This window comes from Equus quagga, chromosome 16 (assembly GCF_021613505.1).
Source record: "Equus quagga isolate Etosha38 chromosome 16, UCLA_HA_Equagga_1.0, whole genome shotgun sequence".
Classification (NCBI taxonomy): Eukaryota; Metazoa; Chordata; class Mammalia; order Perissodactyla; family Equidae; genus Equus; species Equus quagga.
The window spans coordinates 61,453,251-61,477,087 of record NC_060282.1 but is presented as its reverse complement, the minus strand read 5'-3'; the positions used below and the strand labels follow the sequence as shown (position 1 = coordinate 61,477,087).

The 23,837-nt window shown below is 37.0% G+C and overlaps 1 protein-coding gene across 1 annotated transcript in view; it reads right to left on the bottom strand.

Annotated features, from left to right (window-relative positions):
• Nucleotides 1-23,837, bottom strand: part of NKAIN3 (sodium/potassium transporting ATPase interacting 3) — a 597,560-nt gene that overhangs the window by 266,979 nt on the left and 306,744 nt on the right. The window contains exons 2-3 of the mRNA XM_046642312.1: nt 20,145-20,282; nt 11,143-11,223 (exon numbers count right to left, since the gene is read on the bottom strand). Of these exons, the coding sequence (XP_046498268.1) occupies nt 11,143-11,223; nt 20,145-20,282 (219 nt within the window). The remainder of the gene's footprint in view (nt 1-11,142; nt 11,224-20,144; nt 20,283-23,837) is intronic.

Genomic DNA, 23,837 nt, shown 5'->3' with positions numbered 1-23,837 from the left:
TGTACAAACTGAAACATCAGACGGCCCATTTGGAAATGATGCCATCAAACCATTGCATATTGTTCTGGAAACAGGGTCAAATCAACTCCCCAGACAGCTCAACCAAATTGAATTTTGTTGCTAAAATAAGTGTGGGGATACAGGGCTTGTTCCGAAAGGACTTCTCAACTCAACACCATTTTTCTTTCAGCAGCATACAGCGGATTTTGCAGAAAGCATATTTACCTTTCCTTGAAATACTTTTTGAATCAGTACTGGCTAAACAGTGCAGCTGTGCAGTGAAATAGTCTTATATTTGAGGAGCTCATTAGTCTAGTTATGCTCAGGGAAATTAACTCCAGATCATCTCCAAAGGACCCCCAGCATTCTGACATTTTCTCCTAACCGTGCCTGAGCAGATATTTCCAGGCCACTGGTAGTCATGGGCTGTAACTCGAAAGCTCCCTTGTTTAGAGCATGTCCCTACATGACCACTGCCCAAGGGTAGTGACCTTGGCTCTGACGCATGTAACCACATGGAGTTCTCTCTCCAATGTATGCTGGCCAGAAGACAGTATGGAAAGAGTGTGGGATGGAGACGGGCAGATCAACAAAAATTCATTATAGGAGATTAAAAAAAAAGTAGCAACTCAAAGCACTTTTTTCACAGCTGGTAGGTCAATAACAGCACCTGTGTTTCTGAAGGTCAGCGTGGTACTTATAATGCTGTCCTTTACTCAGTGCGTACAATCCCATCTTCCCTAGGGAGGCTCCCCTGACCCCTGTGAAGACTATGCTCCCTGCTTTACGGTATCAGAGTTCTTTATCCTTCATTATTACAACACTGGTTACATTTTCTTCTTATTACTCATTTAATGTCTGTCTTTCCTATGATACAGAACATTTTCTGAGGAACTGGACATAGCCCAGAACAGTGCTTCAAAACAAGTAAAAGCTAAGTAAAATTGTCTGTAGAATTATACATGATTAGTTAGGTATTATTTTCAGCTGCGTATTTCAAGCCCCAAAACACTGGTTAAACACATTTTCTAACATAAAAGAAATCTGTTGTGGGAAGGTCAAGGCTGATGTGAAAGCTCCACAGAGTTATTAGGTCCCAGGCTCCTTTTTTCTTTTTACTCTTTTATTTTCATGCATGGTTGGCATCCTCAAGGTCACCTCATGGCCCAAGATGGCTGCCACCACTGTGGTAGCACAATAATGGCCCCCAAAGATGTTCACGTCCTAATGCTCAGAACCTGTGAAGATGGTGCCCCGTGGTAAAGGGGCTTTGCAGATGGCAGGCCAGTGAAGGACCTTGACCTGCTGAGATTAGCCTATATTATTCAGGTGGGCCTAATCTAATCACATGAGTCCTTAAAAGCAGAGAAGCCTTCCTGGCTGCAGAAAATCAGAGAGATGGCAGCATAAGGATTTGTGCTGCCATTGCTGGCTTTGAAGACAAGGAAGGAATGCAGGCCGCCTCTAAAATCTAGAAAAGGGGGAAAAACACCCAGATTCTCCCCCCAGCACCTCCAGAAAGGAATACAGTCCTGCTGACACTTCGATTTTATTTTATGTTTTTTCCAGTTTTATTGAGAGAGAAATGACATATAACACTATATAAGTTTAAAGTATACAACATAATGATTTGATATATGTATATATCACAAAATGATCACCACAATAAGTTTGGTTAACACTCATCTCCTCACATAGTTACAATTTTTTTTTTGTAATGAGAACTTTTAAGATCTACTCTCTAAGCAACTTTCAGATATACAATACAGTATTGTTAACTATAGTCACCATGTTGTACATTAACGTCCCTATGACTTATTCATCTTATAAGTGTAACTTTGTACGTTTTGACCCCCTTTACCCCCCACCTATGGCAAGAACCAATCTGTTCTCTGTATCTATGAGTTTGGTTTTTTTACATTCCACATGTAAGTGATATCATACAGTACTGCTCTTTTTCTGTCTGACTTACTTCACTTAGCATAATGCTCCCAAGGCCCACCCATGTTGTCACAAATGACAGCATTTCCTTCTTTCTCATGGATGAATTATACCCCATTATGTGTGGATTACCACATCTTCTTTATCCATTCACCCACTGAGAGACACTTGGGTCCTCTCCATGTCTTGGCGATTATAAACATGCAGCAACGAACCCGGGGTGCAGTTCTCTGTTCAAGATGGTGACTTCATTTCCTTCAGCTAAATACTCACAAGTAGAATCGCTAGATCATACAGTAGTTCTATTTTTAGTTTTTTGAGGACCCTCCATCCTGTTTTCCATAGTGGCAGTCTGACATCTTGATTTTAGCCATTGAGACTCATGTAGGATTTCTGACCTACAGAAGGAGTGTAAGATTTGTCTTCTTTTAAGTGTAAGAGTTGTTTTCTGTAAGTCACCATGTGTGGGTCTGCTTCTAAACTGAGTTAGCTCTTAAGTAGCCTTTTTGGAAGTCCTTCACAATTCTTCTGCTTATATCTCAATGTCCATAACTTAGACGATCCCTACTCCTCATATAGAGGCAAAGAAATATGGTTTTTCAGCCCTTCCACCTCACACAAAAGCAGAGTTTTCCATGACTCTTGACCAGAAGAAGGGGGAATAGATAATGGAAGATAACTAGAAACTTCTGCCACCATTTGCTTAATGAAAGAATGATTAAATGGATGTAGTTGAACACCTAGAAGATTAGGAAAGTGCTATGACTTTCATAGACAGTTATATTTCCCACTTGTAAATGAATGTAACAAATGGATAGCCTTCCTTTTTCTTTTAAATTAGCTAAATTTCATTCATTTTGTCCTCTCCCCATCTAATTTTAATCTTAGAAATGTATGTTTTTAAAGTTTCTATACTTTTAGATCACTAAGAACTATTGATATTCAGATTCCAGAAAGAAGTTTTCAGAGACCTTGAGTCAAACCAGCTTCTACAAGAATAAAGTAGAATTACATTTTTAATGCCTTCATTTGTTTTTCAGGCTTCAGTTATTACTTGATTGTGAGACATTTCATCTGTTTTCTGTAGCGGGCTGAAAGTTCTCGGAAAAAAGCCAACCTTTCAGGGAGTCTAGACCACTGGATGCTTTAGTGTGCTGATTTTAACAGACAAACACATTGACAATTCCTGTAAACACAACTGAACGTTGTGTTGTTGCTGTACTTCTCCTGCTACTCCTGAGTCAAAAACAGGATCGATGTTGAGGGCTTCCGAAGGGCAGAGGAGATACAAGCTCATCCCTGAATCCTGGACCATGGATGTTTCCTGCATCCTCTCCCTTCTAATTCTATCACCCTGTACCTCTGTTCAATAGTCTGGGCTGAAGCCAGACAGTTTTGCCTTATCTTCTGGGCAACCTTTGCTCCAGGTAATTTTTCTCCGTTTTCCTCTCTGTCGGTCCTCAGTCCTCAGATAGGGCATGGATGGCTGAAATCACTCATGTTTCCTGACTCTCTTCCCTAGGCAGGTCCACGCTGGAGCCAGCAACACAGTCAGCCCTGCTGGTGGGCAGACATGACTTGAAAAGAGCTTCATACCAAAGGACATCTCATTACAAGGATTTCTGACTTGTCTTTCTGTTAGCGCTTTCCTGAGTCAAGAGAAAGCAAAACATATCTCCCTTCCCACTTCTCATCTCTGACACTAAACTTCTGGCCAATGGTTTTCATTTTTCACATCTCCCCCTATAAATCTGGTTTGACTTCCTCATCCTTCTGCTTGCCTTGCATTCTCAAACTTGTCCTTTCCGAGTCAGAGATCCAGAACTCTTGTGCTAAGGCAGCTGGAGGCACAGCATTGGGCTTCCATTGGCAGCCATAACCTTCCAAACCACAAATCGGAGGCGCAGACACTTTGAGGGCCATCTACGTTCAAGACTCTAACCCAAATCAGTCTGAAGCTTCAGGCCCATAAGTCCTTATGCCATCACAGCACAGTGGCTCAGAGAGAAATTTTCTCTGTACACAGTGAACTTTTTCAAGTTACTATTATTGGTGATTTCCGCCCCCCACAGGAAAATTTGATACAAAGCACTGAAATGACTTGTGCTTGCCTCTGAGAGTAGTGTTGAGTAATTGCTATTGCAGGCTCCTCTGTTCCTGCAGAGCCCTTCAGCTTAATGTTCATCAGTTATAATTTGATTGTGTGGTGCTATTTTATAAGACTACTCAGTGATATATGCTGCCATTCTAGTTTTAAAAGTACGTAAATGCAACTAAACATGTTTATCAGGCTCTTTTTTATAATGTTCGGAAGCATTGCAAATGTCACTTGAAATTCTTCATCACCAGGATTGTACTTTTAACTGATGTTTCACAACAAAGGGACTGTCTTGAGAACAAACTAATTAACATCACAACTAGAAAATCCAAAATCTTAATGGCATTTACTCACATTCTATTCATTCTACACTTTGCTCTTCTAAAATGCTCTTATGTTCAACCGCCTGCATCAAAAATTCTGCAGTAGGATCTTTAAATTGTCTTTAAAAATACAGCAAAGCATTTGAAAATAAGCTGTAAACCATTGTTTCTCTGCAGTACCAAAACTTTCTTGAAAATGATGCTTACATGGAAATTCAGCAGCTCTGTTCCACACAAAATGGACTAACATTATATAACCAGCAGCTTAACAAACTTACACCTATTGGAATAATTGTAAATTTATTAAAAATATATGTTTTGTGGAATTTAGTGGAAGAATGAGCCATATCTGGAGACTGTCACATCAGTAGAGGCCACTAGCAGCAGCTGAAGACTAAGGCCAGCGTGAGGTCAGGATTCCTGCAACATCCAGCATCAGCTTAAGGATGGATATATAAGAAGCTAATCACATCCTGTCTCCTCTCCCAGAGCGGAGTCAAGAGAAGGGAGGAGAGAGAGATGTGTTAAGGCCTTAAGCATGGTGAGAGGAGAATAGAGTTAATTTTGACATAAGACTATTTTTTTTTTTATGGAAGATTAGCCCTGAGCTAACATCTGCCACCAATCCTCCTCTTTTTGCTGAGGAAGACTGTCCCTGAGCTAACATCTGTGCCTATCTTCCTCTACTTTATATGTGGGACGCCTGCCACAGCATGGCTTGACAAGTGGTGCGTAGGTCCACACCCGGGATCCGAACTGGCAAGCCCTGGGCTGCCGAAGTGAAACGTGCGAATTTAACCACTGCGCCACCGGGCTGGCCCCAAGACTAAGTTTTAATGACCAAAGTTGTTACAGAATCTGTACATAATGTAGTAAAGAAAGACAATGAGACAAAATAGCTGGGAGATGAATTATTCAATGAAATAAAATCTTTTCATACTTGTAATCCAACGAGTTGAGACAACAAACTGGATACACAGGTAAAATGTTTACCTTTCTTTAAAAATTGATCTCAGACATATTTTCGGTAGAAGAAGAATGAACTATAAAATACAAATAGCAGATACAGCACATTTCTGTGTAGTTATTCAGTTACATTTACATGGGCCTTGTTCAACGCAGTGACTCTAATTATACAGCAATAAATAGAGCTACTATTGATAGAATAATATATCCATCAGCTCTTTTGAAAAAACTGTTTGAACTTCTACAGAAGGCCATAAGATTATCATACAAATTTCTGATTACAAACCCCTAACACAATCCCAGTGGCAGCAATTACTTAGTGGTTTATTGTGGTTTCTATTTGTCATTGGACTATAACGTAGTGGCAAATTAGATTTTTAGACCAAAGGTTTTCAAAATATTTATACTTGATGAAATTTACGAAAAATATAATACTAAGTTTAAGCTTGTTTATAGTGTTCTTTATTGTGGGAAAGAAACTACAGTGGGAAACAATTATCTTACAAAGAAACACACTGAAGATGCTATTTTCGGAAGTTATGTCTACTTAGACCCATGTCAAAGGAAAAGGTATAGTTTCAGGCCTTTGAAATAAGAAATGCATGACTATATCTACACTGCGTTGCTATTTTTTTTAAAGAACATAATTGCGTCATTTTGGAAAAGGATTGTGTAGGAAATGAATATAATGATAAACACTTTCAAGTCTTTGGGTTTCCTTTTGATTTAATTCCTGGAAGCAGATTGTGACGCTTCTTCCTTTATAAATCCTTAATAGCTGGATAGATATCCACCACCACCTCCATCCTCCACAGTCAATATTACAGACAAAAACATTCTTTCAAGTGCTGGCCTGGCGGCATAGTGGTTAAATTCACATACTCCACTTCAACCGCCCAGGGTTTGTGGGTTCAGATCCTGAGGGCAAACCCACATACTGCTCATTAAGCCATGCTGTGGTGGGATGGGATCTCACATACAAAATGGAGGAAGATTGGTATAGATGTTAGTTCAGGGACAATCTTCCTCAAGCAAAAAGAGGAAGATTGGCAACAGATGTTAGCTCAGGGCCAGTCTTTCTCACCAAAAAAAAAAAAAACAAAAGAAAGAAAGAAAAAAAAAATTCCTTCAGGACAGCAGGATACGTATGCACAAATATGTTAGTTGAGAACCTGAAATGTTTTGTTATTCTAGTGAACTGAAATTGTTTATGCATTTTTCCAAAGTGTCTCATTAATATAGACATGTCATCTATTTCATGATATAATAAACAGAGTATCATTCTTCTAGTTCCTAAACCATGCATAGTTTTCCTGGATTTCTAGAATGCTATTTCTGTATCATCTATTGATACCTTATTCTTGAATAAAGATATTTTGTACCCTAGCTTCAGCCCTCTGTAAACATCACATTTCAAGATTCCTTTTGAAAAATGTCCAGGTAGGCAGAAATCATCAAAAGGAGAAGATAAATGTAAGTTTAATACTCACACTAGATTAAGTTGTATTTATTTAAATAAATAGAATTATACTATACATCATTGATTTAGTTTGAAACTGACATCAGAAAAAGAATTCTTTGAGACACAAAAATATTTAGAATATTTATTAAAAATAATGGGTGGATTGTAAGCACCTGAATGGAACTTCTGTTTCCTATGCAGTTGCTCCTACACAGAACTTTGATTGACTGTCTAAAAGTTTTAAGTGCCTGCCGTAAGCCAAAGTTAGTGGATGAATCCAACCTTGAAGGAAAATGAATCTTGATTAAGAAAGAGAAATTTTCCAGTAAGTACAGAGGAAAAATTCAGGCTAGATAATAAGAAGGAGCCTTGAAAAAAGAACAATTATCTCATTGAGCCTGTCTGGCTACTTAGGTGAAATATTCAACTGAAGAATCTCACAAGAGGAGAGGGCTTTCATGACTGAACGATGATAGGATAAGTCAAAAGAGGACAAGAAAGTGATATTGTTGCCATTGGGAGAAATGACTTAACTTTCTTTAGGAATCAAGATACCCACAAATGGAAAAAGTGCAGTCATTAAAACATGATATAGAGAAAAAATAAAGGTAGGTTTTCCTTCTGTGTGAAGGCAATGTAAAACACCTGTGCAAAGTAGGAATTGCTAAGGGTTAGTCTATCTCCCTCCTCTGGCCCTGCCTATAAATTTTTAGAAGGCCCATGATCAAAGCTCATAATTAATACAAGATAAATCTTCACAGAATTTCCTTACAGTTATTTTTTATGTCTAAATTATGCTCATGCAGAATCATGCACATTCTGAATTCTATGAAAATGTGCCACACTGAAAATTCTCTTGTATCACTAATGCATAAGTTCCACATATCTTTCAAGAAAAGTCAATCAGAAGAAATATTAGCCTACAGTTTCTACAATTTGGAGTAATCAAAAAGATGCCATAAGACATCAGCTTAATTTCTATGGAAGTTTTAAAAAGTACAACATGAGTTCTCAACATAACTTATTTTTCAGTAGCTTTAAATGTAGCAAATGAGTTGGGTTTTCATATTTACATTCTGAATGTATTCCTAGGGAGGAAAAAATGATTTCAAGCCTTGTAACTTCCAAAGAAGCAGCAATAACTTATTAATTGTGCCCTTGGTGTTCTTAAGTGCAGCATGAAAAACAGTCTTAGAGACTTTTAAAGATGCATAAAGTTCTCCCACTGGGAGAAGTAGGGACACCAGGAGAATCCAGCAGCAGAAGTATTTCAAAAAAGCTATTTACTTGTTGAAAGAAAGAATTTAATTAATAGTGTTATAGCTGTGAAGTTAATATGCAGATCTGAGGTCCTATCACAAGGGATTGTTACATATTTTTTAAATAAGTCACTCAGTCCTATATTTCTTCCCTTTTACAGTTCTTGCATAGTAATAAATATACCGCCAAAAGGTTTTCAGGATGAGGATCACGATGTCTGTTAATTTCTTCAGTAATATAATAAAGATGATGATGTTAATGACAATTATAAGAACCACTATTTACTGAATCCTCAGAATATGCCAAGATCCTTTCTAAGTCCTTTATATGCATTATCTCATTTAATTCTTTCACCTAACAATAAAGTTACTCTTGTGGTTTTCTTCATTTTGCAGAAAAGGAAACTGAGGCTCCAGTAGATTATATAAGTGCAGACACTTCCGGTTACTTACCCACAGTCATCTCGAACCTCAACATACATGTACTCATTCCTTAAAACAGTATATCCATTTCCTTCAAGTTCTGCAAGGCCTGGGGAGAATCAGAACCCTCAAGACCACAGTGATACGTGTATGCAGAGCTGCTTGGCAGATGAGATAACAGCCAAAGGAAATCTGGAGGCTGTGATCAAGAATCCCCATAATAGGCCAGATGTATGATAGCTCACGCCCGTGAGAATGTACACTACTAGTCAATAAGAATGGTTAGGTAGGTGCCTATTGCTAGAATAGCACCCAAATCCAGCGAGATGTTATGGAAATTCACTTGAATTCAGTTTTTAGAGAAAGATTCACTATTTCAGAATTTTTGTATTTTTGGGGGCAAAAGATCAAGGTATAGGAGGCTTGTATTAATCTATCGAAGTGGGTAATTCCTAGAAATACTGTCAGGGACTAAAGGAGATGGAGAGTTCTGTACATAAACCAGCACATACGGACAAGGAATTTCTTCTGAAATGCAGTCTAACCTGGAAGGGTGTCAGAGGTGCTTGTGTTTCTCCAGGAGCCTTAACTCTCTCTAGTTTTCAGAATAGATTTCCTACAGATTGGAAATGAGGCTAAACTATGACTAATCAGGGAGATGTTAGCAGCCTTGGAGGCAGTAAATAGGAGACCAACAGAAAATCTTTAGGATGCTCCTTTCGGAGTCATCTATCCTTTTAATGATCTAGAATACTTGGTTGACTGCTTAATGGTATTTGAATGGGTAATAAAATGAGTAACTGGGACTACGATATCCATTTTTTTAAACTTGCACCCAAAGAAATTAGAAAAAAAACCCAAACCTTGACATGCATAGTGATATTAGAAAAGCAGTTACAAAAAGCAGTTACAAAAGTAACCTTGGGCAGTAGAGGGAAATTGGGCTTGTGTGGAACAAATGACTGCTATTACTATTTTTTTTTATTACTTCACAGGGCTATTTTGAAGCTTACCTAAATTACCATACATGATATGCTTAAAACAATGATAGATGCCAAACAAGCACTGATTACTACTATTATTGTCAAAGCTCACCATGTTTTTATATTTCACAGAGACACATTCAGGTTAAATGATTAGCCTAAGGGCCCATAGTTAATAAGTTCTAAAGACGAGATTTGAATGAGACTTATGATTTGAAATTCATCCTTCCTTCAACACAATATGATGTTGATTCCACAGTACAGATTTCCTCTGGTCTAATTTATTTCAAATTCAATTTTTATGGAAGAGAATAAAAGATAACTTCCACCCAGTGAAATGAAAATATGATTTAAAATGACCATTCAAATCACAAGATACAGAACACTATGGGGTGAAAAATGCTACACTTAATATTCACAATTATTTTATTCATAAAATTTGCATCTGAAAATTACTTTATAATCTGCATGTTACAGAAGATAACTGGGCGCTGATTTAAGTACTCTGTTCTGTCTCAGAAATCAGTGGTGAATGTGATTAATAGCACAAATATTAAAGGTAGGCGTTACTGCATTTGTGTGGAACTCAGTATTAGAAGTGGCATTTCTGGTTCCTGAATACATTTTCCAATGTGAGAAAATGATGACAAGTTCTAATTATAAAGTTTATTATAGTGTAGAACAAAGAGTAACCACCTCTGGAGGTTCTGGAGAAAATCCTTCAGGGATTTTTGCTGCTTGGCTGAATCAAACATTCTTTCTTACCTTATGGACCTCAGTGGAGCCTAACAATTCTAAAAGTCTCTGTGCTGGTCAAGGCAAATTTTCTTAAATATAAACCACAAATGTAGAATACCATTATGTTACTTAGAAAATCTGAGATTATCATGCAACAATAGAGTAAGTTAGCACAAATATAGTTGATAATGAGAAATCTAAAAATATAATTACTACTTTCTTATTCTTTCTGTAATTGTACTGTTAAGCTTCTTCTCTACGATTTCTTCAAGTGAAAATTGCACTGGTTAATGAGAACAATGTTTACAAAACACAACTAGAAACTTAATCCAAGATGCTCTTACATTTTGGTGGCAATCAAAAGACGGTTCTACAGGAGTCATAATGAAAATCACGTGCCTTGCTGACATTAGTTCAACAGACAGAAGTAACATTTGTATCATGTTGCATTAAGACAACTCTCTTCTGTGTGATCAGAATTTCAAGATAAGAATCACCAGTCTGATGTACTTAGTCGTTAGTAAACGTATGCTCCACTTACATGTATAAGGATTTCATTCGTCAGTTTTTTCAGTATTAATATTCAAGCAAAAATAGCAACTTGCTATTCAACTTTGTTACAGTAACATCTTAATTAATTCCTGTTCCCACTTTAAACACAAGAATGTTCAAAACCATTTTTCACTTAACATTTGGGGCTGTGGTCACTGTACACCTTTTTAAACTGGACATGAGGATACACTGGAAGCTGAGTTCCACTACAGCTTAACAAACTAAACCATAAGGCTTTTGTTTTGGAATTCCATTGTATTAACATACTCCCAAGATCATTCTTTCCTGAATAGTATCCAAACTAATTTTTGATTAGTATTCCATTTGTAATGTTACTTAGATTACATATATACAGAAGTACTTTTTAAAGTGCACTTTAAAAGCATGATAAACTTACCTTAGAAAGCCCACCTACTTCCAAATAAAAGCAGATAATGAACACATTCCAGGTGACCCAGAGGGCAGTCCATACTGTGTACTAAAGAGAAAGTGGGGAGAGGGGAAAGAAAGAGAAAAAAAACATGGAGATGAAGGCATGTATACTAAATAAATCAATAATAAAAATGTCAATAAGTCTAAGTCTTCTGGGAAGAAACGGGGAGCGCCAGGAAAGTGTTCCTTATGAGGTCCCCTAAGATCTCCAGAAATTAAAAATCCAATAGTTTCGACTGTTTTCAGTAGAAGCCAATAAAGCTAGAGTTATTTTTAAACTGCTGTGCTGGCTTGCAGATACAAGTCAAAGTCAAATCCAAGTGACGACTTGATTTCTGTTTTCTGAGCATTAGCTTTTCCAGGGAATGCAATTATGCAAATTTTCTGTGGGCTATCTATCTTTAATTATAATTTAAATTGTCAAATGTTTAGGAATGTTAGTCAAAACCCAGCACTTCCATATCCCTGTGTGAGGACCACATTTGAAAATGGATATTTACAGTAAAATTAACAAACTTTCATCTGTTGGACTATTCTATAAAGAGTAAAGAGTGGAGAGTGTGCCCCTAAGATAACCATACAAGAATATTTTTTTAAAAGCATGAAATTTAATAAATAGGATTAAGAATAAGTAAATGAACAACAGAGTTCCATACTGGGAAAATACCTTTCAATCACATCCAATAAACTCTAAATAAGCTAGCCTTACTGATTAATTGGTTTTATTAGCGTATTATGTATTAGGAAATGCTTTCCTAGAGAGAATTAATCAGCCTGAATTAAAATAGCCTCAGATCAAGACTCATCAGTGGAGAGGGTCTTAGGACTCAACTCATCCAGTCATTTTCTCACGCAGATGAAGAAACTGAGGCCCAGAAAATCAATATACAGAACAGCTGCGATGACCAAGGATGATACTTACAACAGGAACACAATTAACAAATGAAATACAATGGCTTGCTCAGTCATTTTACTTAACCACAAAAATCTATGAATTCTTAGTTTCTCACATAGGCATACTAATTAAATTATTGCTATCAGCGATTATAATTGTTACATGTTATTGATAAATTAAAATAAATATTAAAATCATTTTATTAGCTTATTCTATGCTCATAAAATCATGGAATTATGAATTTGAAACATTGTGTAAAATAGCCATGTTCCTGTTAGAAAACTTATCAGAAGCTTTTAACTATTTGTAAAATTTAATTTACATTTTGTGTCTTTCTGCCACTTACGATTTTTTAAAGGCTTTCAAAATAATCTCATGTAGTTGTGTAGTCCTATAATTGGTTACATGTAATGTCACATCATATATCTTTTCTTTTTGGAGAAGAGGCTTTTCCTTTTTGTTTTTTAAAAATAATACAATTTTAATAATGAGGAAGGCTCCACAGTCACTGGAAATTTAGAGAAGTTGGCAAATATGTTAAAACGTTAACAAAAGTTAAAATATAGATTGAGGCTTTTGTATTTGCAGACAGTGTTTATGTTGCTGCTATCTCCTGTTAGTCAGGTCTTCTAGTATGGGAGGACTAGACTGTTTTTAAAAATGTGTCAAATGCACTGAAACACACTTTTCTGAACCACAAAATATTCCCATGAATATTGAAAATAGCTAACCCACATCCTCAACGCAAACTTTTTGCCAGCTGATGAAGTCACAACAACTACAACAAATTTTAAAGCTGTTGCTAATAAAGATGGCATCTGGTATCTGATATTTTTCATTCTTAATCTAATGATGAGTACATTAGAATGAGAGAGCAGTGCAGAGCACTAAGTCATGAGAAAAAAGCCACGGATGAAGGTTAAGGAAAGCACATAAAATAAAGCAAGACTAAAGTAAGGACATGAACTGAACTAATTGCAAAACCATGATTCTTAATTATTAGGCCTGCAAACCTAAACCCGTAAGTATTCTGTTAGAAGAATCAATCAACTCATAGCTATAACGAATGCAAAATAAAACAAATCTATTTCAAAATCATAGCACAAACTTAGTGACTGAAGTATATTAGGATCTCTCACAAGTTGTACCACTGATGCCACTTCTGAACTTTCAAAGATAAAATTACCAGGCTGAGTAGACTTCAAATGTCAGCTCCTAAATTCTCAACAAAAACATGAGTTATTAGTCTGCTGCTTTCTATGTTCCTGGTACTGTGCTAAGCATTTTACATGGTTTTAAGGCATTCAGTCATCACACAAAAACCAAGGCAGGGAGGTAATCACTGGATCACCTAGTTAGTTAGTGTCAGAGTTAGGATGAGAAATCTGACAGCGTGACTGCAGAGCTGGTGTGCTTCAGTGTTACACGATAGGCTTTATCTTCAAAGACCTTAGAAAAAGGACCGACAGATTAATTCGTGAGTCAACACTTCCCCAAATTTTACAATTCACCAAATGACCAATTCACCAAATTATCAGTTTACCAAAAGTTTATTTCATTCACATATATTCTATAACTGGCAATGTTTTTGGAATGCTGGTTTCTTTTGTGTTTGCAATTGATGTGTCATGCATTATATAAACATTGGGTTTTTCTTTTTTTAAGCAATATCATAAATTTCTTTAATACACTGGTTTGTTGAGAACAAAGAATATTTGTATGATTGAATTTTGGATTGTTATGAGATGTAAACTATATGCCTTAATATGCACCTGAGACACAAGTCTGCATAGAGAGATGAAAAAAAAGGATTTTCTAGCAATACACACAATACATCCATAGGAATTTACCTAGGCAGGAAGTGTTAGAACAACATATGGTATAAGAGACTGGCTATCCTCCTTGTCTTCTTTTTGACTTGGGTTATTTTAATTATAATTCAGTTTAAATTAGAATAAACAAAGAGATTCACTCCATTTTTAACAACCTCCCTTTGATTATTATGGAGCATACCTACACATTCATGTAGTCACATAGATATATCTGCAACATAAAAGACTTCACTTCCTAATGTAAAAAAATCACGTTGTATAATTATCTATCTGTCTATCTATCTATCTACCTATTTATTTATCCTACTTTGCTTATATCCAGTACACATATTTTAAATCTTAATTTACATAGACAATGCCTATAAAGATGAAAAAAAAATTCATGTGTTCTATGTGGCTTCCTGAATGCTTCCTAGTTTTACGAGGATATTTTAGCATTTTTTAATTGAAATGAACTTTAGAAGTCTTCCAGTCTATTTCTTTCTCATAGAGCAATTAGTCTATAACATGAATTATTTTTACTTTCTGAGCTTGTTTTCCAATTACCAGAAAGGCCACTTACTTATTCATTCATTCACATGTGTATCAATTGGATACAATATTATGCACGATATGTTAGATTTATAAAAATACTTAGGTTCCTTGCCCACTCCTTGTTCCAATATTTTCTGCAGGTTAGTATTCATGTCCAGAGTAACTTTAAGAGCAATGTACCATCCCTTCGTTTTAATAGCAAGGAAAGCAGAGTGAAAGTGAAAAAAAAAGCCATTAAACAGCTCCATCATTTATCAAGCAGTTATTTTGTGTTAAGTTATGCTAAGTCAGTCACATACATTAGATAATATAATTCTTAAAAGCAATCTATGAGTCAGGTTTTTACAAACGAAGTCACTGTGGTACGAAGAAAGTAAATAAACGTCCCAAGTCTTCACAGCCAATATTTGGTGGAGGGGGATTTAAATCTGGGACCAGCTAACTGGAACCCTGACACTCTTAACTGTCACGTTGAGAAGTGGCTCAGGAAGGAGATTTATGACGACATAGTAGGGAAATTTTCGTGTATGACAATTCAAATGAAAGCAAGTTGTGGTTCTTTGCACATGAGTATTTGCATAAAAGTCCAAATAATAAAATTGTAGACCTGGAAAATTTACTTGGCTTTTAAAAAAATTTTTACAGGTGCTTTTGAGTTAATTTTAATTCCAAAATTAATCTCTATTCAAAAAATGCTAAATTAGCTAATACTTCTGCATTAAATCGATTTAAAACTGCTTGATTAAATTAATTTATTAGCCATAAGATAATAAAGATTTAAATAATTCTAGGGCAGAATCTCATTTTGGAATTCACAAGTAAGATTTTTAAATATTTGATGCAGGAGTAAACAGACAAGAGTAAATAGCTGATTCTAGAACAGTACTTTATGCTGCTAAATATGATTTCACGGCCCACACTCTGCTTCATTTTGTCTACAGGCAAAGAAACACAAAAGGTTCATTCAAACTCTATGACTAAACTACGTATGCCCTAATGTACATATCCCATCTTGTACTTTAGCTAAAATAAATTTTAATCAGTAAAAGAGTCCCATATGATAATGTTGCTTTTGCATTCTAACCATACAGAAATAGTAAATGGTACTTTATCAGGAGTGATGGCATCCCAAGGGGAATTATTGCTCTTTCATTTTGTGATTTGGGTGAACTTTTCTAATAGTCTTTGCAGCGATACCTCCTCAATTACAGTGGAAGGAGCCCAAGACATTATATTTCTTAGAAAAAAATAAGTTGAGGAGGAAGTCGGCTAGCGTTAGGTGCAGGCAGAGCAGCACACGCTATTTTATCATGTAAATCCCCGAGTTCAGATTGAGATAAGCAAGGCAGGAAGGCCAGTTTCTCTTGCTGAACTATTGTTGACATGTTCTGAGATAAGAAATCACTGCCTAGTCCATCCAGTAAAGTAAAATCCCTTCATCCAATAACCTTTAATTCATTTATTACTTGTTCAATCAAGTATTAAGCTTCTTTTAAGGCCCATGCATACTGGGATAGACCTAGAATACAGCAACAGATAGGCATGGTCTGCCTACCAGGAGAACACTGTTGAATGAGGTGAGATGGGCCTGGAAGCAAGGAGGGCAACCGTGTAGAGAGGTAGAATAAAAGACTCAGCGGCATCTACAGGAGCAGAGAGAGAGAGGCACTTATCCTGGAGTGGGGAGGTCAGGGAAGGCTCTCAAAGGGGACCATTCTGTTGAAGGATTATTAAGAGTTTTCCAAGTGGGTAAGGCAAACAGGGGAATGTGTGAAAACTGAGGAGGCAGGATGTGACAGCACATGGCCTTTAGGAAACACAAATCATTCAGCATGGCTGATAGGCTACAGGAGAGCAGGAAAGGCAAGACTACAGGACAGCTAAGTAAGAAGCAGTTTTCATAAGCTCTGACTTCCACCCTAAGGAGTTCCAAGTTTGCCTATAGGCATTGGAGAGCTTGTCCTGCATGGTCCTTTACCTTAACCATTTTCATTAAGGTGATTAATTCTTTAAATTCAACTGTGATAAACCCTGTTTACTGTCAGAAATGGGACTGGATTACAATTTGTGCTTTGGTGCTCCAAAACGTCTGTTACTTTGAAATGGATTAAATTTAATTGGCCTTACTGGTGACTGTTTCAGCCAATAAAAGAGGCCAATACTAAGAACGCCACTGGCGAGTATGAGAGAAAATCTGCAGTCAAAGAGCTCTTTCCCTGATCAGAGAAAAGTCCATATGGATTTCCCATCCAGGTCTTCTCTCACTGCCATTGAAAAGTTGATGCCTTTGAGGCAGACTTTGATCAATGCGACCTATGTCATATTCATTCTCAGTCTTATTTAGGCATTTCTCCCAAACAGACAATTTATACCCATGTTAGAAGAAGAGGTAATCTGGAAGTCTACACAGATACTGATATTCTATGACCAACTGAGGAGGTAGCGAAGGATCATTTCCAATATGAAAACTTATACTGACAATGGCACCATGTCATCTGGAACCTGGTGGTGGAAGCAAAGCACAGATCATGATAAAGCAACTTCATAAACCTAACAATAACAAAGGTGAGGTGGATACACATCCAGTCCTGCCTCTTCCTATCTGGGGTCCTTGGGAAAGTCATTTAACCTTTCCCTAAACCTTTCCTTGTCTGCCAAGTTAAGGATGCTAATACATACCCGTAGGATATTTGTGAAGATTAAACCAAATGACATGTTTGGCATGGAGAGCTTTCCTGACAATTCATTATTTTTTTTTTTTCCTTTTCCCCTTCCTGAAAGAAGGTCTTGAAAAAGATAGCAAATAAAACAATAGAGTTTTGGTTGGCATATGCATTAAAAGACAAAATTAAGACATGCGAAAACACGGATTGTTTGTCTTGTAGATGTTTTTCTTCGAAGGCTCTGAAAGACCTAAATCTGCCTCCTTCTACACACAGGAGGGAGAAGGGAGAGAAGGAAGTGAAGGAAAAGATGATACCAGAGAAAGAAGTGACACCAGTCCTATCATGAGTGGACTCTGAACTGGTATGAAACTAGATAAAAAACAGTGAATAAGTATTTATTGAGCACCCATTACATTCCATGCTCTCAAAGAACTCTTTGCCTAGTAGGGAAGATGTAAATGTGAACAAGTTATAAAACATGCTCAAGACACAGAGGCAAAGGAGCAGGGAGCGGTTAACTGTTAAAGTGCATGGAAGGAGGTGTGCATGAGGGACTGAGAAAATGATGCTAGAACTAGGGCACAAACACCAGCAGGGCTACAAGAGCGAGAGGCTGCAGAAGCAGGTGAGAGTAGAGGGTACATGACACTGAAATGCACAAACTCTGCTCTTTCCTTTCTCTAAAGCTGGTTCCTGCTGTCCCCAGACTCCTCCCCAGTGCTCTTCCCATTCCCCTTTCACTGTCATTCATCACCTGCAGAAAGTCCTCCTCACTCCTTGTATAATGAGTTCCTGGAGAGCAGGAACGCAGAATATACATTCTTTTCCATTTCCCCAGACCTAGCACAGTATAGTAGGTCCTCAGTAAATGCTTAATAAGTGAATGGGAACTAGTGCTATTAACATCCTTCCTGTGTGCACCACAGGGCTTCCTGCCCAGAACCCCATTCGGTCCCTTCTTCCCTAGTGAACTCACACTCACTCCACAGATCTCAGCTTTGAAACCACTCCTGCAGGGTCAGATGAATGTCCCCATTATATACTTCATGGCACAATGTGCTCCTTTGTCACACTTGTCACAGTTGCAACTTCACGTTTATCTGGATGATTATTTGATAAAGGCACATTTCCCCTCACTTAACTGTAAGGTAAGTACCCAGGAGGGCAGAGAATTTGCGTCTGTGTTTGCTTCCCAATGTGCCCCACACCTAACACAATGCCAGGTACATAGTATAAACCCAATAAATAGGGTTTGAATGAATAAGCAAATGAAAACTGGAAGGAAGGAAGTTAAGAAAGAAAGAAAGGAAGAAGGAAGAAAGGGAGCGCAGAAGATAGGAAGCAAGGAAGGATTGTGAGAACTGAGTTTGGTCAGGTGGGTCAGCCAAAAATATTAGATTTTATCCTGCTAAGAGTTAGTGAAGGGTTTTCAGCCAGCGATTTAGGAAAAGAACAAAGGGCACACTGGAAGGGAGGAAGGCCGAAAGCAAGCAAACTGTTCATATATGGGATATTGACAGCAGAAACTTCAACCAAGGCAGTCATTTTGTGAAGAGCATGTAGAGCTAATATTTAGAGGGTAAAAGCAATAGGATTAGAGAATGTCACTAACGTACACCAACAGCCTCATCCCACAGAAGCCATTGGTTTCATAGCTATCTGGCATTTGGTGCTTCAGTAGAACACCAACATCGTAATATCAAAATTCCACAGTGAGTAAAGGTGCTCTGTGTTCATAGCAGCAAATTGAGCACAGAATACAGCAATAGTTTGATATTATGCATATTAAAGCATCTTACGCTGCAAGTTCAACTCCATGAAAACCTCTTTCTAGTAGATTATACAGTGGCTTAGCAGAGGCTGTCTAACAGAGGAGAAAAGCCAACCCAGGGATTGTTTACTGAGAGACAGCAAATGCTCCTGCGCCCCGGGGCAGCCATTTTCAGTGCAGTCTGTGCCGTGGGCCAGTTCCCCTCACCACTGTGATATGGTGAAAGACACCAAAAAGCCAATTTTGAGATTCAAAATAGAGAATTGAGGCATTTCCAGAAAAAAAATTCTACATTGATTCTTTTTCATAGGTGTGATTGGATTAAATCAAAATGGAAAGATGACATTTTCAAGTCTACGGTTTTCTTCTAGTGAGGCAGTCATTGCATTGCAAGAAAATATTCACTAATCCTACTGAAAGGTATATATTTATTCAGGCTCAATGAGCATTTTAGAGTATGTTACTCCTATTTCCAATTACTTATATATCCCTGTTATTTCTCACAATCTTCTTATAGTACATGTAGCCTAAAATATTGCCTTCTTTCTATAGAAAAGAAAACTAATTACTGTGAACTAATTACTAATTACTGTGAACTAAGTAATTACTAATTACTGTGAGCAACTTCCATTGGATTGTGGAGTACAGCATATACCTCATTAAATTATCCTACAGTGGAGGGTCTGCTGATCATGCTTGGCACAGTCAATGTATGGATTTATGTTTCAAATTTATTTTAACAAAATGGAGAAATGTTCAATGATATACAGTATGAAATACATTAAGGATGAGTACTAAACAACCTTCAGCACATGCATTTGTAATGTCTTAAATCAATTAATATTAAATTATAGTATTGTTATCAGTTAGGTAAACAGTTATGGCTAGGTAGCTTTGCTTTTTAGGGTTAGTGACATATGTCATAGAAATGGCAGTTAATGCATATTTACATCTCATCATAACATCAAAACCACAATCAGTCCCCCTACTCTATCCAAACCTCATTTTAAATTTCCTTGTGAAACTTGAATTCAGTTGCACTGAGTGACATTATGCATGTCACACTTAACAGTCACATTGCTTTTCTCTCATTGTCGACATCCATTGAGCCTTCTTTTCTACAGATAATCATGTCTTAGAATTCAGTGCATGAAGGCTAGAACAGCAATACCACAATATATCAGAAGGAACTCTTAAATCATTTTATTTATCTTCTCCTAGCAATTTTGTAGTGTTTATATGAAGAGACATGGTCAAAATAAGACTTACCACCACGATATATCGAGGTCTGTACTGAATGGTTCCAAACAAACCCAATATGACGACTATTATATGTAGAAAGTTTCCAAGAATAGGCGCCCACTGGAAGCCAAGGAAGTCAAAGATCTGCCTCTCTAACGCTGAGAGCTATAACAAAGCAAGGAGAGTCCATTAGCTCCAATCCAAGCAGAATCACACCATTTTAATCTTCATTTCACAGCTAGAGAAGTCTGCGTATTCAACTTCAATCACACCTATGGACATCACATCACTAGAATAGTGATACCTATTTCGTGTACTGTTTTATGCAACTGCTCTCAGAAAATACACTAAGATAACCTTCAGTATTATGACTTCAAGTATAAGTACATTTTAAATCTATCTGGAGAGCTAGAGATATACTCCTTAAGTCATTTTCTATGTTAACAATTCCAGGCAGGTATTTTATATCATATTTTATGATATTAATTTATCATTAGTTTTAATAAAATGATTGGCTTAGTATAATATTCTTGAAACAATAACTCCAGGCTTGCAATGCTAGAACTAGTATCATTTTGGGAAAAAAATCCTCCTACCCATCCCTACCTGCCTGTGTGAAATATAAATTATCAAATCTTTGTGTTTTTTTTCTTTCGACTTTCATTGATGATAATGACTAACCACTTTTTCAAAATGAAGCTTACTTATTTACTTACTCTGGGCTCAAGTCCCCAGTGTAAAGCTAGAGTTTAATAGTCCTTTTGAATCATATTTTATTGAGATCATATACCTACATGAAAATTCATCTTAGATTAGGTAAAATCCTTTCTGAATACTCAAATAAAAATTATGTGGCCATGACAATTTTAGACATGTCACGGTTTATTATATCTGCATTACATACAACATTTTTAAGCAATTCTAAAATGTATTAAAATATACAGTTAAAGCATTTATGATGAAACAGATGAATTTCATATAGTCCAGTGAATGCCAAGAATGCCATTATCATGCACAAATGATATTTATTGTATTTTATATCTATAAATTTTATAATTCCACCTTCTGTATTTGGACACTAATCTTACACATTTCAAGCATTTTTCTAGATTTACTTTGATAAAATAGTAATTCTAATAAAACAATCCAGTGATTAGCCATACTGATGGCACTAGAAACTGCAGATTTGAAATGAAAATGGTACCCTAGATATTTTTCTAGTTATGTGGCAGGTGTATGCCTGAATAGCTTTAATTTCCTTAGCCATAAAGAAATGTCCTCCATCCAAATTTACCTTGGTTAAGATTCACCTTCAGCAAGCTGTGGAGGAGAAGAGAAAGGAGCAAATGCTTAAAGACAACCACACCAGAACCGCATTTCATGGGTATTTCCGATCATCAAGTGATTTGTCACCATCCCCTGCCTTCACAAGTGGGGAGATGCACAGAGATGGCTAAAACACAAAGTAATCGGAGCAAGGCATGCAGTAGAACCACGCTTCCATCCTCCCTCTCTGCTTGCGACTCATTAGTTCTCAGGAACCTTCCCCTAAAAATGCAGCATTTTATTTATTGGCCCATCAGTGATGTTTAAATATGCAGGCTTTTTTATGTCCAAGTAGGATGGATGTGCTCAGAAAAAAAAGAAACTCTAAGAGCAGCTGCAGGCAATTCATTCTAAAAAGCAACCCTATTTTAAAGCTGTCGCGCATCACAAAAACCTTTAAAGTGAACTTTTCAAACAGAGGAAAACCTATTTTTCTTTTCTGACAGAAGATGCATGAATAGCATTCTCTTTTATGATGTTAAAGAAAACACACTTAATGAAAGAGAAGCAAACTAACATTACTTATTGGAAAATCTGCATGCGTTATTGAAGACACTATTTACTAATATTTATTCTCTGATAACTTACTAATAAATGCATTTACAGTGGTTTGAAATAAGAGCATAAATAAAAGGCCTTAAAAAAAGACAGGAACGAGATCATATCAAGGATCAGGTGACAGTCAGAGATAACAACTACACAAACCATGAAAACTAGATTCTAGTACTGTCATTTAAAAAGTTAACTAACGATAACAACGAGCCCCTCAAAAATAAACAAAATACCGTTGAATTTTTTACTTAATTAGCTCATCTAATTTCCATGTTAAACTATTTAGTCATTTAGTTTACAGGCAAATATCTTCTCTCTAAATGTTATAATCTGTAGAGACACCACTTTTTGCCTTAGAGCTTGACATTAATAATAATGACCCAGAGCCACTCAATAAAATTAAATGATGCCCAGGTTGCTTTGTTAACTCAGAAAAAGTATGAATATCTTTTAGAAATATCTCTGTCAGAATGGTTCTCATCAATGGTGTGCTGAAGCTGCTGGCAGAGACCTGGGAGCGCGGATCGGGTGCATCTCTTTCCAACTCCATGGTCTGTGATCTCAAGTTCAAAACTTGACATTGGCCATTATATTTATAACACAGACATCAGAAAATGCTACAAATCAGTGTTTTGTTTATTTGTTAGGAGAGCCTATTGCTAAACATTAACCTGCACACCGCTGAATATGGCACCTAGAAAATAGCTGTATTCAGAATTCAGGAGAGCTCTGAAAGGAAGTGATCAAATGGGCAATGTAGCCTCGATAGCAGCCAGTCCAAATGAGAGCAGGGATGGAGGGCTCAGAGGACATCTGCAGAGATGCCACAGCAACGAAGAGAATGATTGACACATCTGAAGGCCTTGAGCTTTTTTTTTTTTTTAAAGATTGGCTCCTGGGCTAACAACTGTTGCCAATCTCTTTTTTCTTTTTCTGCTTTATCTCCCCGAACCCCCCCAGTACACAGTTGTATATCGTAGTTGCACATCCTTCTAGTTGTGGAATGTGGGACACTGCCTCAACGTGGCCTGACGAGCAGTGCCATGTGCACGCCCAGGATCCGAACCCTGTGCCGCCGCAGCAGAGCGCGCGAACTTAACCACTCGGCCACGGAGCCGGCCCCAGGCCTTGAGCTTTAAATAAAGGTAGGATTCAGGAAAATCTACAAGACACTCCAGAGAAAGTGAAACCATCAGTTTAAAATAGAACAGAAAGCAGTGACCTAAACAACAATGGAATCCTTTCTAAATGAAAGTAAAGTAGATAAAACTCCAGTAGCTATAAGACGAAAAAGAATATGTTTCTTTTTGAAACAAGTTGAAAAATAAAGGTAATCAGAATCTCAATAAAAAGGAGAGAAGGAAGGAAAAGAAGGAAGAAAGGAAGGAAGGGAGGAAGGAAGGAAGGAAGAAACAAAGGGCACCAAATCAGCAACGTGAGGAAAGCATGGTTCGAAAATACCAAGACAACTAAAATCAGGTGTGATTTTGAAAGTAAATATGGAGAAGGCATTGAAACAGTGTCCTTGAGTGTCACAGGGATGGCAACATTGGAACTACAGGAGAGAAATGTAACCCTAGATCATACTTGGGGCTGCATGAAAAATATTGCACACTCATAATGTAAATGTTGCTTATTGGATTGTAACTTTCAGAATCAAATTACAGAAAGCATCAAAGTCCTCATTATGGTTATGGAACAAAATGTAAGTGTAATCTGACCATATAAAGTACATGTAACAGAGGTTGGGAGAGGCAGAATAGTCTGTCAAAACACTGTGTGTGTGGCAAGGGGAAGAAGATGTGTTTGAAAATTCTTCCTGCAAGGTCAGGCATTTCCTTT